The sequence below is a fragment of the Canis lupus genome, chromosome 1 (genome assembly GCF_048164855.1).
Source record: "Canis lupus baileyi chromosome 1, mCanLup2.hap1, whole genome shotgun sequence".
Lineage (NCBI taxonomy): Eukaryota > Metazoa > Chordata > Mammalia > Carnivora > Canidae > Canis > Canis lupus.
Genome location: NC_132838.1, coordinates 29,111,373 through 29,128,885, shown reverse-complemented (window position 1 = coordinate 29,128,885; position 17,513 = coordinate 29,111,373). Strand labels below are relative to the sequence as shown.

The 17,513-nt window shown below is 37.4% G+C and overlaps 1 protein-coding gene and 1 long non-coding RNA gene across 23 annotated transcripts in view; one reads left to right on the top strand and one right to left on the bottom strand.

Annotated features, from left to right (window-relative positions):
* Positions 1-17,513, bottom strand: part of LOC140632534 (L-lactate dehydrogenase B chain-like) — a 167,343-nt gene that overhangs the window by 101,495 nt on the left and 48,335 nt on the right. For 5 of the 22 annotated variants that reach the window (XM_072824699.1, XM_072824651.1, XM_072824705.1 and 2 more), the window contains 4 exons: positions 16,414-16,507; positions 8,827-8,889; positions 8,228-8,346; positions 4,961-6,627 (listed from right to left, as the gene is read on the bottom strand). In XM_072824699.1, the coding sequence (XP_072680800.1) occupies positions 5,225-6,211 (987 nt within the window). In that variant the 5' untranslated portion in view covers positions 6,212-6,627; positions 8,228-8,346; positions 8,827-8,889; positions 16,414-16,507 and the 3' untranslated portion in view covers positions 4,961-5,224. Of the gene's footprint in view, positions 1-4,960; positions 6,628-8,227; positions 8,347-8,826; positions 8,890-15,588; positions 16,134-16,413; positions 17,497-17,513 lie in introns of those variants that run through there. The other 17 variants (XR_012030175.1, XR_012030178.1, XR_012030180.1 and 14 more) reach the window with 13 other exon arrangements.
* The window catches only part of LOC140632612 (uncharacterized), a 44,956-nt gene that overhangs the window by 12,583 nt on the left and 14,860 nt on the right, over positions 1-17,513 (top strand). The window lies entirely within an intron of this gene.

The following is a 17,513-nucleotide window of genomic DNA, read 5'->3' as shown; positions in this document are numbered from 1 at the left end:
GAGGGGAAACTGAATGGGAAAAAAATCAGAGAAGGAGACAAACCATGAAAGACTCAACTCTGGGAAACAAACTAAGGGTTGCTGAAGGGGAGATGAGCAGAGGGATGGGGTAATTGGGTGATGGGCATTAAGGAGGGTATGTGATATGATGAGCACTTGGTGTTATACTCAACTGATAAATTATTGAAAACTATATTTGAAATTAATGATGTATTATACATTGGCAAATTGAATTTAAATAAAAAAGAGAGAAAACAGTGTTATCAAACTGGGCAGTTGATACTTGAAAGGATAGAATTGGGGCCTAACCAACAGAGAGTATGCTAGGTAATCCTCTGGTTATTTTGTCTAGATAAAGCAGTCTGTTATTTGTATAATCCTGTTCTTGATCAGATTGCTTCTTGGTTCTTGGCTGGGTGCTCTATCAGTTCCCCTGCCTGGGATGCGCTTTCACTGATTTTGCACAAGTGCTTCCTGCTGGCCATCTGGGTCTTCCCTAACTGCCTACTCAAAAGGAGCTCCAGGTTCCTCCCTATTAAAGAACTTTGCTTTATTTTCATCAGAGCACTCATCACCATCTGATACATATAGTTTTAAATTTTAAATACTGTCTAGCTTTCCCGATGAGAGGGCTTGCTCCAAAAGGGCAGGGACATCGTCTGTCTTGTGACCAAGTATATGGTTCTCAGAACCATAAGAGAGCTTGACCCCTTCAAAGGCCTTCAGTGAATATTCATTGAATAAAAGAATGAGCCTTGAAAGCCAGAAAAATCACTATTAGGAATATCTAATAATCTGTATGTCAGATATTAATATTAATCTACAATGAGAAAGTGGCAGTCAGATAAAATAATGTATTCAAATAAAAACCTGGGCATTTATAAAATCTACCAGGCTAGATCTACTTATTCCTCATGGAAAGAAAGAAATGCTTCAGATCCAACTATTAAAAACTTGACTCTGTGGTTCTTATGCCTCAGGCTAATCCAGGGAGAAATATATCAATTAAAAATGCAGGAGATAGGGGATCCCTGGGTGGTGCAGCGGTTTAGTGCCTGCCTTTGGCCCAGGGCACGATCCTGGAGACCTGGGATTGAGTCCCACGTCGGGCTCCCGGTGCATGGAGCCTGCTTCTCCCTCTGCCTGTGTCTCTGCCTCTCTCTCTCTCTCTGTGACTATCATAAAAATAAATAAAAATTAAAAAAAAAACAGGAGATATTTTGTTGATGGTTTCCTTTGCTGTGAAAACTCTTTTTATTTTGATGCAATCACAATAGTTTATTTTTGCTTCTCTTCCCTTGCTTGAGGAGACCTACCTAGAAAAAAGCTTCTACAGTCAATGTCAAAGGAAGTTACTGCCTATGTTCTCTCCTAGGAGCGTTATGGCTTCAGGCCTCACATTTAAGTCTTTGATCTCTTTTGAGTTTATTTTTGTGTATGGTTTAATAAGAAAGTGGCTCAGTTTCATTCTTTTGCATTTAACTGTCCAGTTTTCCAGCACTATTTATCAAAAAGTTTGTCTTTTCCTCATTGTTTATTCTCGTCTCCTTTGTCACAGAATAATTGACCATGTAAATGTAGGTTTATTCCTGGACTCCATTCTGCTCCATTGATCTATGTGTTTATACTGTTTTGGGGACTACAGCTTTGCAGGATATCTTGAAATATGGAATTGAGATAGTTCGAGTTTTATTCTTTCTCAAGATTTCATTAGCTATTCAGGTTTTTTTGTGGTTCCATACAAATTTTAGTATTGTTTGTTCTAGTTTGGTGAAAAATGTTATTGATGTTTTGATAAGGATTGCTTTCTACCTATAGGTCACTTCGAGTAGTATTGACATTTTAACAATATCAATTCTTGTAATCTATGAGCATGGACTGTATTTCCATTTCTTTGTGTCACCTTCAATTTCTTTCATCAGTGTTTTATATAATTTCAGCCTTTCACTTCTTTGGGTAAGTTTATTCCTAGATATTTTATTCTTTTTGGTGCAATTGTAAATGGAAGTGTTTTCTTAATTTGTCTTTCTGCTACTTCATTAGTGTATAGTAAGGCTACTGATTTTCTAGATATTAATTTTGCATCCTGCAATTTTACTGAACTCATTTATTACTTCTAACAGGTTTTTTTGTGGAATCTTTAGTTTGTTTGTTTATTTGTTTGTTTAGTATAGTATCATGTAATGTGCAAAAAGTGACAGTTTAACTTCTTTTTTACCAATATGGATGCCTCTTATTTCTTTTTCTTGTCTGCTTGCTGTGGCAGACTTCTACTACCGCATTGAATAAAAGAGGTAAGAATAGATATCTTTGTCTTTTCCTGACCTTAGAGGAAAAGCTGTTTTTCACCATTGAATATGATGTTAGTTATGAATAGATATTTTTCCAAAGAAGATATACAGACAACCAACAGGTACATGAAAAGGTGCTTAACATTACTAATAATCAGGGTAATGCAAATCAAATGAGATATCATCTCACACCTGTAAGGATGGCTATTATGAAAAAGGCAAGAGATTAGTGTTGGCAAGAACGTGAAGGAAAGGGAATTCTTATGTACTGTTGGTGGGAATGTAAATTGCCATGGCCACTATGGAAAAACTGTCTGAGAAAAAAAAAAAAAAAAAAAGGAAAAACTGTCTGGAGGTTCCTCAAAAAATTAAAAACAGAACTACCGTATGATCCAGCTATCCCACTTTTCTGTACCAAAGTAAATGAAATCACTATCTCAAGGAGATATTTGCACTTGCATGTTTATTGATGCCTTAGTCACAATAGTCAAGACACAGAAACAACCTAAGAGTCTGTCAATGTATGGAAGAAGAAAGAAAATGCCATATAAATATATATTATATGCCATATATATTTATATATAATTCAGGAAGAGGCAAGAAGAAATCTTGCCAGTTGCAACAACATGGATGAAATTTGTGGTCATTATGCTAATTAAAATAAATCGCACAGAGAAAGACAAATACTATATGATTGCACTTATACGTGGATCTAAAAAATTGAACCCATAGAAACAAAAAATGTAAGAGATGTTCCTATTTTTGCAAAATATTCACTGGTTTCCAAACAGATTTTCATATGAAATTTTTAAAAATGTTCTCATATTTTGGGTGCTTACTTTTATTACCTTATAAGTTTATAACCCTCTATAAATGTATCTATTTCCAAATTTAAGTGATATTTATTTGATTCCAAAACAAATTTATTCACTACACAACCTTTCAATCTAGATCAACATTTGTCAACTGTTAAGAACCTCTGTGGTAGCATTTCACACTGCAGAAGTGTGAAAAGTAGCTTCCCCAGAGAGAAATGAACCTTACTAAGACAGAATTTAATTACCTTTCCTGCTCAGTTGAGGCACCACAACTTGTCATTTAATACTTGGTGCAGTCCACATGACCCAATTATCCACAAATATCAGTAACTGAAAATATTCCATACCTTGCTAATTTGCAAATAATAACAAAATCTGTTGCAAGATGCTAAATCTGCACTCCAAAATGTTCTCTACCCAGTCATACTCCCAAAACTCTGAGGAATATGCTATAGATAATGATGGGTTTCCAATGCTCTTCACAAAATATTTGATAATGACCTTTGGTGAGTTTGAAAAGACAGTCTGTCTACACAGTGATTAAGAATGCAGAGTCTGGAATCAGTCATCTGGGTCTGAATCAAGCCCTGCCAGCAGTTTGCCACAGGATTAAGGAAGTTATTTGGTGCTTCTGAACATCAAGTTTCCAAATGAAGGAAATAACAGTGCCAACCTCAAAGTATTATGAGAATCACACATACCAAGGCACATAAACTCCTCAGCACAATATCAGGCACATACTGAGAAAGAAAGAAATGATAACTGCTTTGTGGCCAATATTTTTCAAATTTGGAGTTTATCTTTTTAATCATATTGATTACTTTGGTAATATACTGAGATTTTCAATTTGTACCTTCAGATGTGTACCTATACTTCCTAATTTCTCAATCATAATGATGTCCAGATAACTATGAGTACCAGTGGAGGGCTTAGTCCTAACATCATTTGGGTCCTTTCTGTGCATCGTATCCCTTGTTTACTCTTGTCCCACTCTACTGCACTGTCTCAAGATCTTTGTGCTCTTTCTCTCCATTTTACTCTTTGATCGCTCACCATCATTAGGTGGTGAGTCTGCATCAACCAATTACCATGGAAGGTTCTGGGTCCTGCTGATACGCTCTGTACCCAATAGTCTCACTCAGTCTCTTCCCATGAACAATCTGTCTTCTCATAATGGACAGGCCCATGTGCTTTAGCCACTGACTGAACCTGACTTTTTACAAGAGTGTGGAAATGGAAAGGGGGATTGGTAGAATGACACTTCTTTCAGTAGAAAGAGACATTTCCTGGCTGAAGCTAGAGCTGAAAACAGTCTCTACCTGCCCCCACTCCCACAAAAGTGAATGTCGTAACATTTCCTGTATGACCCATTTAAGTATCTATCTATCTGCCCACAGCAACTTAGGATGTTGCTGTTGGTCTGCTACTTGCTTAATGTCCTGTGATCTCACTCATCATGGATTTGACTACAAATAAGCATGGGCTCATTAGTAGCTTCTATAACCACCAATGACCTATATACATGACCAAGAGGTGGGAATTTTGCTTCTTATTTTCAGGAGTTTTTAGAAAGACCAAGAATTTTCAGTTTCATAAGTATGAGTTGGTATTTTTAGTGAAAAAATATAAACAATACAAACAAGATCAGTTATAATTTCTATTCAGATAGATGTAATAATAATAACTTTATAGTGTAAGTTAATACCAGGCATGGGTACAAAAGTAATACATACTTGTTGTAGAAAATTTTTACATATACAAAGTATTACATATAAGAAAATTTAAATACCTGGCTTTCCTTTTCCCCTCTCTTAGACCATGCCCACAGTTGGCCACTGTCAATCCTTCTAATTATAAGTCTGAATTGTCAAGCCACAAATTTGGGATTTTCTTTTCTTTTTTTTTTTTTTCACACTACAATAGTTAATTTTATTTGTTCAAGGCTCATATTGCAAGCATTAAACCAAGCATGGGCTTTGATTCTGTGAGCCCAGATTCACATATTTAGGAAGATAAAAGCAAACTGTGATCCATGTATATGGATGAAAAACTAAAGGCTCACAGTTAATCACATCATGGTTTTAAATTTCTATAGCCTAGAAGCCAGAAGTCACATCACAGATCTTTTAGGGCTTTCTGGATGTCCCACAAGGTATCCGCACTTTTCTTGAGCTGGGCAAACTTATCATCCTTCAGCTTCTGATTGATCACACTGGTTAAGCCCCGAGCGTCCAGGATACACGGAAGACTCAGGAAGACTTCGTTCTCAATACCATACATGCCCTTTACCATTGTTGACACTGGATGAATCCTGGAGAGATTTTTCAACATGGATTCAATGAGATCAGCCACACTTAATCCAATAGCCCAGCTGGTATATCCTTTTAGCTTGATGACTTCATAGGCACTTTCAACCACCATCTTATGCACTTCCTTCCAATTTTCACTGTTGTTGTCTGTTCCCATTTCTGGATTCAGTTCCTGAAGAGAAACACCTGCCACATTCACTCCACTCCACAGAGCCACACTTGAGTCGCCATGTTCTTCCAAAATCCATCCATGGCAGCTGCTGGGATGAATGCCAAGTTTTTCAGCCATAAAATAGTGAAATCTAGCAGAATCCAGATTACACCCACTTCCAATCACACGGTGCTTGGGTAGTCCACTTAGTTTCCAGGTAACATATGTAAGAATATCCACTGGGTTGGAAACCACAATTATGATACAATCAGGACTGTACTTGACTATCTGAGGATTAACATTCCTTTGCACCAGATTGAGGCGGCTCTCTCCCTCCTGCTGACGGACTCCTGCAGTCACCACCACAATCTTAGAATTGGCAGTCACAGAGTAATCTTTATCTGCCACAATTTTAGGTGTCTGTAGAAATAAGCTCCCATGCTGTAGATCCATCATTTCTCCTTTGATTTTATCTTCTAAAACATCCACAAGGGCAAGTTCATCAGCCAGAGACTTTCCCACAATGCTGATGGCACATGCCATACCAACTTGTCCAACACCCACTACAGTGATCTTATTGTTTGGGATCGTGGCCTCTTCTTCTGCAACTGGTGCAATCAGTTTTTCCTTAAGAGTTGCCATTGTGCCCTGAGACCAGCGGCTGTAAGGGTCACACGAAGGAGACCAGGTTAGCTGCCTGCGTCTCCTCCGGCATAGGATCCGCTCTCCTCCGGCGCAGGATCCGCCTCTTTATTTTCTTGATCACTGTTTTAAGCCTTTTTGGTAGTAGAAACATAATATTAACCAATAGATGATATTCTTAGTTCATTCTAATTTTTTTCCTTCATAACATTAGAATTTTACTGCCTATCTTCTTTTTTTCTTTTTCAGGATTATAGTTGCACTTAGAGGTTTATGTAAGAGCAAGATATCTGGAAGGATGTGGGATGTGGCAGTTGTCTGCTCCTCAGGCACATTGTTCCAGGACAAATCTGATAGATGCTGCATGCTTTCCACATGGCCACCATAGAAGGCTGCTGCCAGGAGCCAATCCTGAGCTGCCCCCATTCAAAAGAAGAATACTTAGAATATTTTTGTTTCCCAAAAAGAATGTCTTAGTTTGAGTTATCATGTCTGGAAAAGAATGAAGGTGCAAACCAGAATAAAGTGGTCTGAGCCAGATTCCATTCCAAAGAGTACTAGTGAAAAACCAGGAAGAATGAGACAAGGAAGGATAAAAGTTCAAGATAAATAGGTGTTATTGAGATTAATGCTGTGAACGGTGGCTCTTCAGAGAGAAAAACAGCCCCCAACAGACAGGACTGGCCTGGAACTATCAGCTAGACTTTGGTTTTGCTAAGAACTGGCCTGACACTCACAGCTAGGTCTCGGTGTTCTGTTAGGCAAGAGTAATTTCACAGACCTTCAGCATCAGAGAAGGGCACTCTGATTGTAATGATTAGGACAAAAAAAAATCATATTATAATTATATCTTAAAACAGATAAAAACATGAACATTGCCCAAGCCATTAAAAACAACCAAGTATCTTCCTAACCATGTTCATATGAGTGCCTGCTACTTCTTTACCAGTTACAGATATAACCTCACTTTATTCCTCCCATCTTATAGGTAAGATTTAAGATACCCAATCATAGAATCAACCTTGCTTCCTGACCACATTCAATCCTGAACAAAGAACAGTTATCTTGAACTCTCCTCCAGAATATCTAACACAGTTTAAAATGTGTAAATCATTTTTAACAGTTTCTTACATAGATGTCCCACAGTTCCCTATGCGGTACTTTCTCTGTAACAAACATTAGACCAAATTTGTTCAACAGCAGATGTATTCTTGCTGGTCTTTGGTTGTAGGGTATTGAGACATTCTTTTCTGCTGGTACCTCTTGATGAGTTTACAGAATATATCATAGACTTGTCCATTTGAAGGAGAGAGGCAGAAGTTGTGCATGGACTCAGACCAAGCAAGTTCCTGCCACCTTTTTTGGTGATGGGGGAGACAATGCCATCACCACAATCCCCGCTATCTCTCAAATCAAAGGTATGAGTCTCCTCTCCAATTCTCTTATCAGTGCCTGCCATAGCATTCTGATCTTCCATAGGTGCTTTAAGCAATGTGGAATTCCATTGGACACAAGAAATCAAGAAGTTGGCCTGGGCCAAATAGAGTTCTTCTCTTGCTCAAGCCTTACTCAATGCTGGCACATTTTTAGGTTACCCAGTTAATAAAATGGGCAGTACTCCAATAAGTGGAATAAATTGCTGCCAAAATTTAAGCAAGCCTACTAAATGTTGAAGAGTTCAGCAATTCATTGTTTGTGAAGCTATCTCTTTTCATGCCCAAGATTCTTGGATTCCAAAAAATTCGCTGAAGTGTCAGACCCCTGTGTTTTTAGAAGAAGAAGAGAAGAAAAAGAAGAAGAAGAAGAAGAAGAAGAAGAAGAAGAAGAAGAAGAAGAAGAAGAAAAGAAGTACATGTATACTAAGGCACCTATCATACAAGCAAATTTTCTTGTCCTATCGACTGATATTATCAATGTAATAAATGGCCAATGCCCCAGGAACTAATTGATTCACTTAGTGAAAAACTAATTCTTTTGGTAACTTCTATATATTGACATTAAAAAAATACTACTCACCATAAAGAAGAATGAAATCTTGGCATTTGTGACAACATGGCTGGACCTTGAAGGTATTAAGCTACATGAATTAAGTCACAGAAAGACAAATACCATATGATTTCTTTCATATGTGGAATCTAAATAAACGAAACAAATAGACGAAACAATACAAAATCTAATAAACATAGAGAACAAATAGAAGATTATCAGAGGGGAAGAGAATTGGAGGGTGAGCAATATAGATAAAGGAGGTCAATTATATATGGTGACAGTAAATAGGCTTTGGTGATGATCACTTTGTAACACAAATGGATGTTGAATTATAATGTTGTACACCTAAAAGTTATGTAATATACTAATTTTATCTCAGTTTATTTATTTTTTATCTCAGTTTTTTTAAAAAAAAACTTCTAAAATGGATAATTTTTTTAAACTGGCAAAGCAAGTAAATGTTTTTTTTTTTTAACTTATGGTCGAACTGTAAAATGACAACCACTTTGGCCAACAGTTTAGTAGCCTCCTAAAAAATAAAATATAAAAGCAAAGAAAATGTGGGCCATTTATATGCATGCACATAAACCAATATTTCCTAAAATTTAGAATATAAACGTACTTACATAAAAAATAAAGCCTCAGAAACACTCCAGAGTCATCTATAGAACAGCTTTCAAAGTATCATCCTTGAAAAAAAAAAAAAAAAGTATCATCCGTGGAAAAGATTTACCTAAATAAATATATTAGAAATATTACAGGGATCCCTGGGTGGCGCAGCGGTTTGGCGCCTGCCTTTGGCCCAGGGTGCGATCCTGGAGACCCGGGATCGAATCCCACATCAGGCTCCCGGTGCATGGAGCCTGCTTCTCCCTCTGCTTGTGTCTCTGCCTCTCTCTCTCACTGTGTGCCTATCATAAATAAATAATTAAAAATAAAAAAGAAATATTACAAATGAAAAGATGAGGGCAGCTAGTTTTGACAAAAATAAGTAAAAATGCAATATTGATTTCAGGTAATATAAATTTTATGGTAAAATACACCAGATTAAAAGAAGAATATCAATATTTATAAGTAGGTTTAATCAAGAAAAATATAGTTTATGAACCTTCTGACTGAAAAATTTTCTTTAACATTTCTTGTATAGGTCTACCAGCAACAAATTTTCTCAGCTATGTGTGTATGTATGAGAGAGAGAGAGAGAGAGAGAGAGAGAGGGAGAGAAAGAGAGAGAGAACACTTCATTTGCCTTCATTTTGAAACAAATTGTATTATAAAATTCAAAGTTTTTTCCTTCCAGAACATTAAAGTTACTTTTAAAAAAACAAAAGTAAAGCTATCTTTTAGTTTGCATGGTTTTTGACAAGAAATCTGTGATAATTCTTCTCTTTGTCCCTGTACATGATGAGTCTTTTTTCCTCTGGTTTCCTTTTATATTCAAAATTGGAAGTATATCTGGTCCCTTTTTGCTGAATATTTTTCTGTTTCCCACCCACCTTCACATATGACTCCAATTACATGTATATTAGACAGCTTAACATTATCCCACAGGTCCCTGATGCTCTGCTCATTTGTCTCCGTCTTTTCTTCCTCACTGTGCTTTTCCTTTTGGATAGTCTCTATGGCTGAGAGCTTGCTGTTTTCTGTGCTGTCTAATGAGCTGTTGACCCTAATCAACTGTATTATCCTTTTTGCATATTGTACTTTTCAGCTCTAGAAGTTCCATTTGGGCTATTTTTCTCTTTTCATCATGTACCCTTTTTGAATATATCGAGCACATATATAATTATTGTTTTAACATCCTCATTTGCTAGTTTCATAATCTTTTTAATTTCCAGGGATATTTTCTAGATTCATTTCTATTTTCATGTAATTATAATCACATGTTCTGGGGGTACCAGGGTGGCTCCGTCAGTTAAGGATCTGCCTTCAGCTCAGGTCATGATCTCAGGGTCCTGGGATCAAGCGTGTTGTTGTCGGGCTCTCCACTCAGCAGGGAATCTGCTTCTCCCTCTCACTCTCCATCTGTGCTCTCTCCTTCAAATAAATAAAATCTTAAAAAAAAATAATGATCACATTTTCTGCTTCTTTGCATGGCTGGTTAGTTTTGTAGTTGATGCCATTCATTGTGAATTTTATGTTGTTCTTTGCTGGGTTTTGCTGTATTCCTTTAAACAACATAGGATTTTGTTCTGGCATGCAGTTAAGTTACTCGGAACGGGGTAAATCATTTTGAAGCTTAAAGGTTTCAAGTTTTATAGAGATATGTCAAAAGCAGCCTTTAGCATAGAGCCAATTTATGACCACAACTAAGCTGAAACTCTTCTAAGCATCCTATCCAATGCCTTTTGTATGACAAATTATTTCCACTTGGATGGTGGAAACATAGACTATTAGCAGCCAGTCTGAGCTCTAAGAATTTTTCGTCCTAGTCTCTTTGTGATATGTTCCCCACTCTGATTTCAGACAGTTTCCTCTCATGCATTATGGAGATGAGTATTCAACCAAACACTTGTGGGAGGTCTCTGCATGTCACTAGAGCTCTATCTCTGTGCTGCTTCCTCCTCCTGGTACATTGTCCTGCAAATTCTAGCTAATTTGGCTTTTGTGGGTTCAATTCTCTTTCTCCTCATTTTAGCAAGCTCTCTGATCTCTGACTGCACCTTCCATAAGCTAAGCAGTAAACTAATATAGTTGTAGACCTTACTTTGTCTCTTTTCTATAGGATATCACAGTCTTGTGTTATCTTTTGTCCAATGTCTAAAAACCATTGTTTTATAAATATATTGCCAGGTTTTCTATTTCCTTCAAATGACAAGTCTTTATTACTCCATCTTGGATGGAAGTAGAAGAAACACATGAAAAGCTTTAACTGTGTTCAAAAACATATATTTCTATTAATTTTATTTCAGTGGTGAAATGCAGGAATAGATAACAGGCCCAGTATTTTGAAGGCCTGGGAAGAGAAATATATTGAGAAACAAGAGAATATGTTATACTTGGTAAATCATCCCTTCAAACAGCCCAGTGTCTAGCAAAACCAAACAGGGTGTGTTTAATCTAATTTAGTTGTTTAAGGGAATGTGGATATTTCAAAGTATTTTTTTCCCTTTAGTCAAATGACATTTCCCCACACTCTGAATCCCTACTTATTAGAAAAATTTCTTTTGAATCAAAGAGATTTAAAATTAGATATCCTGCCTAATTAATTGTTCTCCTCCTAGAAGGAGAAAGACATTTCTAGGAATTCACTTTTGTTCCATCTTCCTCATGGAATCAATTAACTGTTGCACCATGACAAAATGAAAGTCATTAACATAATATTACTATGTCCTGTCTAGCTTCCTGTGTTCCTCTCATGTCAAAATTGCTGTCTAAAAACAATGTATAAGTCTGCCTCTTTCAATTAGACTGGGCAATTTTACCCTTGTGAATTACCCAAATTTAGACCCCCAGAGACTTGTGAGTGACTACATGTTCCCAAAGAGTCATTAAATTCACCAGCATTCGCTCATAGTAACCCATCTTTCTTGCCAAGCCCTTGCTGAGTAATTCATCTCTATAGTTGTTCCAAGATAAAAATTGCTTTGAAAGGTGTTTAGCCCTGTTAGTCTTGTTTGCCAAAATTGTGCCACAACTGCGGCTATAGCAGTAACCACTGTGAGATGGCACTTACTCTCATGGCTGTATTGTTGTTTTTTAGAATGGTTTTAAATGTGCGACAGTATTTCATTTTTCTCACAAAAGTCCCACATGCACAAGGTGGCTAATGCTGTTTGTTTCTCTCCAACTGCAATCAATAGAAAAACACAAACGAAATCTTGCCTCTCAAAAATAAAAACTAGATGTGAACATATAAATAGAAAAATTGCATGTGTTACAAAAAAGGAAAAAAAAAAAGGAAACCCAGAAGCATAGAAATCTTAAATCATAATTTTTTTTAAAAAGTTGAGTATTATAACTCTAATAATATTGTACAAGTAAATAGCATTTGAGTGTGTCTCAATAAATGCAGAAGTCACTAACAAAGAAATCAGCCATCAATAAAATAGCTTGTTTTAAAAAATGAGTTAAATACAACCTCCATCACTCTTCAAATTCACAAGCTTTCCTGTAATTTTATGTAAACTATCACTGATTACCACATTATTTCTTCAAAGTAAGTGACATTGTAAACTTCACCAAAGTGAAATATCCTAAGTTATGAATTAGCAATAATCTTACTACAACAGTTTGAAAATGCTTGAAGATGTTGCATTTTGAATATACAAGAAGGAAATTACATTAAAAAGACAAGTTATTAATCCATCTTTCTAATTACAATAGAGAAATTATATTGGAGTTCAACTTCCAGACTTACCTTTGATAATTTAAATGTACTTGAAATAATTTAAATAGTTATGAAACAATTTATTTGCCCATGTTGTATGAAGCAGTAGCTCCCTATCTCATCACAATGGTAAACCCAAAAGAAGGTTCACATGCAAACATATTTACGTTATTGGGCCATTTTTATTGACCCACTGTAAAGAATGGATTCTGATGGGGTGCCTGGGTGGCTCAGCAGTTGGGTGCCTGTGTTCCGCTCAGATCCTGATCGTGATCCTGGAATCCAGAATCGAGTCCTGCATGGGGCTCCCTGTGAGGAGCCTGTTTTTCCCTCTGCCTATGTCTCTGCCTCCCTCTCTCTCTGTGTCCCTCATGAATAAATAAATAAATCTTAAAAAAAAAAAAAAGAAACTGGATTCTGAAATCATACAGTCCTTGGTTTGCTTTATTGATGATACATTTACTTACTATGCTGAGAATGATGCTTGGTATTAGAGCTCACTAAATATACATAAAATTAGGAAAGAAATGTTCTGGGGAATTAACATACTATCCCTTTCCTATAAAATAGAGATAATATTAAGTAATTCTCCGAATGATATATGATAAATCATAAATAATGCTTGAAGAGAGTTCAATACAAATGCCCAACACTGTTAGTACTCAAACATAGTTTCTAAAAACCCACTTATTGGGGCATAAATAACTAGCACCTACTAAATCCCATAGTTAACTGCTTTCTTTTGTCACCACTCTTTTTACCAAATCCCCCCCTGTAAGCAGACAGACTTGCTTCCAACTTTAAATAGAAAATAGAGGCCATTAAACAGGAGGTAAGAGGCCCCCATATGGTTGACTTGCCACCAACCGTCTATTTGGTCTCCTAAAATAATAATGCTCTATCAGGAGTTCAGCATTGGTCTTGGTTACTGACAAGTTGGACATTCAGAGGCAGCAGTAAATACATAGGCCTTGGTACATGGGAGAGCTTTCTATTGGATCCAGGTATACCCCCATCTCTAGCATCATGGCCACTCTGTTCACATTCCAGAGTGTTCGTATCTATACCCCATCAGTTCCAGAGTGACTGATCATAGGGACTGGATATGATCATGCCAAATGGCCAAGTCATTTTGTCTGTTTGGTTATTTAGTGCCACTTCCATGGTGTATTTTCTATTAGGCATTAGGATCTGGGAAAAATCTTCACGCCTTGTGAGGGACCACTTCCCTTAGCCTTTGTATTCCTTCCTCTAGTGTCTGCCATTTCCACTTCACTCAGGTGATTGTTTCATCTGGTTTCTAAGATCCAACAGAACAGTAAGTTTGTTCCACTGCCAGGGGTCCTTGCTAGAGTGTTAAATCCTACATCACATGGAAGCAACCCCAGGTCAAAAAGGTTTTTTTATACAGTCTTACTTCTGGGGACCCCTGATTGAGTCTCATCAAAATCCAATCACAAACATACTCCTCTGGCTCCTGCCAGTACATGTTAAATAATTCTCGACACTCCTTCGGTGTGTTATTTCTTTCCTCTCTTATCAGGCTCAGCATAACCCCAGTGGGGTTGGGTTTGGGATTTAGATTACCAGCTTCATAACTAGGAGAGAGGGTGGGGAATTCCTGAAAGGAACACTTGTTGTCTTGTAGGGTAGAGGCTTCTGGAACATCTTCCAACAAGAAAAATAAATAGTCCTTGCTAAGAAGAAGGGGACAACATCTATAAATTCTGAGGGTTTGGGGAACTGTGAAGCCAAAAATCCCCAGAGACATTCTCCTAGATGTCTTCTAATCCATGTACTGAGGTCCCCGGACCTACATTGGCTGAGCATTTAAACGTCTCTGCAGCTCTGTGACTTTAACTACAAAATCCTGTGTCTGCTCCTTGGCTGGGTATGGTCTTCCACTGTAGAAGATATGGGGCTGTTTGTAAGCTGCCAGAAATTCCCTGTGGTGCTTACAGTTAACTTAACTATTTGTTAACCATACCTTAGTTTCTCATTATCTCTTGTAGAACATCAATAGAACTTAGCAATAATCAGCCCTCTGGCTGTCTGGTTCCCCAAATCATAAGTGAAACCTTGAATAACTGGGCCTCCAATTGCACCAGGACCCACATTCTTTTCAGGATAAGGTTCTCCTCACCATCTGAGCAAAGAACAAGCCAAACCCCAAATCCTATCTTAGTTTCTGTTTTCTCAGACCCCTCCCAGACTCCCTGTGCCAATTTATGTCCTCCAAGAAGCAGGTGCCAAGATGAGTTCAGACATGAAGGTATAAATTGGGGTTAATGTCTGCAGGGGATAAAGGAAGATGGAGCAGGAATAAGCAGGGAGAGCATTCAGATTGGGATGCCAATCTGACATCTATGAAAGAAGAGAGGGAAGGAAGGACTAGATAAGAAATCCCCAGACCACAGCTCAGTTGTGAGAAAGTTTTGACCAGGCCAACAGGGATGGGCATTCCTAAGCAAAGCCTGCTCATTTGGACTAGGGCAGGAATGAGCCCTAAAACCTCTGCCATGCTCAGTCAATGGCTAAGAGCAAACCAGGGGAAGTGTGGTCTAAGCCTCCCACAAGAGCAGCAACTAGAGATGACCCCTATGCTGCCTAGAGCTAGCTGGCTCTCTCAAAGGATAACTGATCAGTGCAGGTCCATGGCCAACGCATTTGATGTGCTTGAGAGATGAGAGGAGATCTGCATACTGAGAAATGAGAGGAGATCTGGACTTTGGGAATAAATTAATGATGAGTGCATAGACAGCTAAATTTGACAAAGGCAAGTAGTAGAGAAAATGAAAAGTTGTACTAGAAAGAGCTGTCACAATTCACTACGGTTCAGGTGATGAGTGATACTGAATGATCATATCAAGCATGAAATTTAACCAATAAAATTACCAAAATGATTTAATCAAATCTACATTGTAAGGAAGGCAAAAATACGAACAATGAGTGAAGTGAGTGGAGGAAGAGACCAGAATTAATATTTTACATATATGAAGTCACAGAACAATTTTTCTAGGAATAAAGAATCAAGAAATAAGAGTATAAGCATTTTATTCAAAAATTTAAAGTAAATGATAGAAGTAACAAAATAATTGAAAGTGGTGTCTCTAGGGAGCAGAATCTGTGATGGAAAGAGGTTTAGCATAGGACTGCTGTTTTTCTTTTTAAGCCTTTGGTATTATTTGACTTTTTAAACTCTGTCAATATTGAACTTTGATTAAAATATTAAAATTAAATTTTAAAAGGCAAATAAAGTCTACCCCATAGTTAATTGTAAATTCTAATGAATTATTTATGCAATTTTCAGATACTATACTGTTGAAAAGTACATTAGAACTTATACTTAACTCATACTCACTAAAGGGACATATGTTTACTCTCACTTCATATTTCACCAGAAGTGTTTTAGCACGCAAAATTAAAAAGACCATCTACTGTGTTGTTAAGAGATTTTAAAAGGAATGTTTTTAAGTCAGTCAGTGGGGAATTTTGTGGGGTTTTTAGCTCGTTTTCTGATAATATACACTTGGCTTAAGATCCGCATGTGTCAGCTGTTATCAGCTGCCTGTGTGCGTCACCGAGTTGGCTTTGTGGTATTATCTGTAGCCAAAGGAAACACAGAGGAAATCATCACAGCAGCTCCACACATTTTAATCAGTAAAAAAAAAAAAAAATCTGTTCCCCCACTGGTATTTTCATACATACCTTCAACAGCAAAGCCTATTACAGCAATAAAAAATTGCAAAACAAAAAATTGTATATGGATTCTAAGAGCTGCTAATTCAGTCTTAAAAAACATAATTTAACTAAAGTCAATAATTCTAGAAAACCTCCTAGTCTTAAAATTTGCATTGACCTTTTCCACAACAGTGTCACTTACTTTTTTGCTTAAGAGCTGTTTCCACAATCTTTCCTTCTTGCTTTCACACCTGATTCAGGAAAGCCTCATCTTCCAGTAGGCAAAATCAAAGCCCCTCCCCCCAAAGGAAAAATAGGACATGTAAAAATTAATTTTGAATGGAAATTGTAAGCAATATCCTTCATCATCATGTACCAAGCATAAACTGTCCCATAACATGAAGCACTGGAATTATTCAACTTATCTTCCATATCAAATTATTCCCAGATCTGAGCCTTCACTCACCAAGGTAGGGAAGCTGCTGATTGTATCAACCATCATTAGTATTTCCTCCCATGCCCTTCAAAGTGTTATACAAAGACTCTGGGATCCAGAGGAAATGTGAAGTTCCCTGGTTCGTATTGCATTGTGGTTGTCATCTTAACTGTTCCTTCTTTGAGCACACATTGTGCCATGGTGCATTTATCCTTCATCATTGGGCCTGCTGACAGAGCAGCCTCTAGAGATTTACAAAGACAGCTCTTTCTAGCTCCCTCAGTGGGCATCGCCTTAATCACTGGAACTCTGATGGCTTCCAAGACTTTGGGATGCCTGGGTGGCTCAGCGGTTGAGCATCTGTGTTCAGCTCAGGGCACAATCCTGGAATCCAGATAGAGTCCCTCTGATGCAGGGAGCCTGCTTCTCCCTCTGCCTCTTGTCTCTGCCTTGCTCTCTGTGTGTGTGTCTCTCATGAATAAATAAATAAATCTTAAAAAAAAAAAAAAAAAGACTTCCAAGATTTTGCCTTCACAAATGCCTTCATGACAATCCTCCATGAGACCAGCAAGCTTCTGTTTCTTTTCCATTCTTTTTTCAATTAAGTCTGCTCCACCAGGGCAGAGAAGAGGTGGGGCATGGGGGAGTTGCTCCATTAAATTATTAGTACCTTGTCCTACCACAGTTATTAAAATGATTTCAGTTACTTGTCCAGTTTTCCTTAAGGTAATGAAGAGTATATAAATGCTTATTTTCATGCCTGAAATAATTACAGTAATCCTTTGCTAACCGTGCTCTCAGAGCTGACAAAATAGTTGGTTGGAAATACTTTTTCATAGAGAGTAAAAGGTTGGACAGGGAAAAAA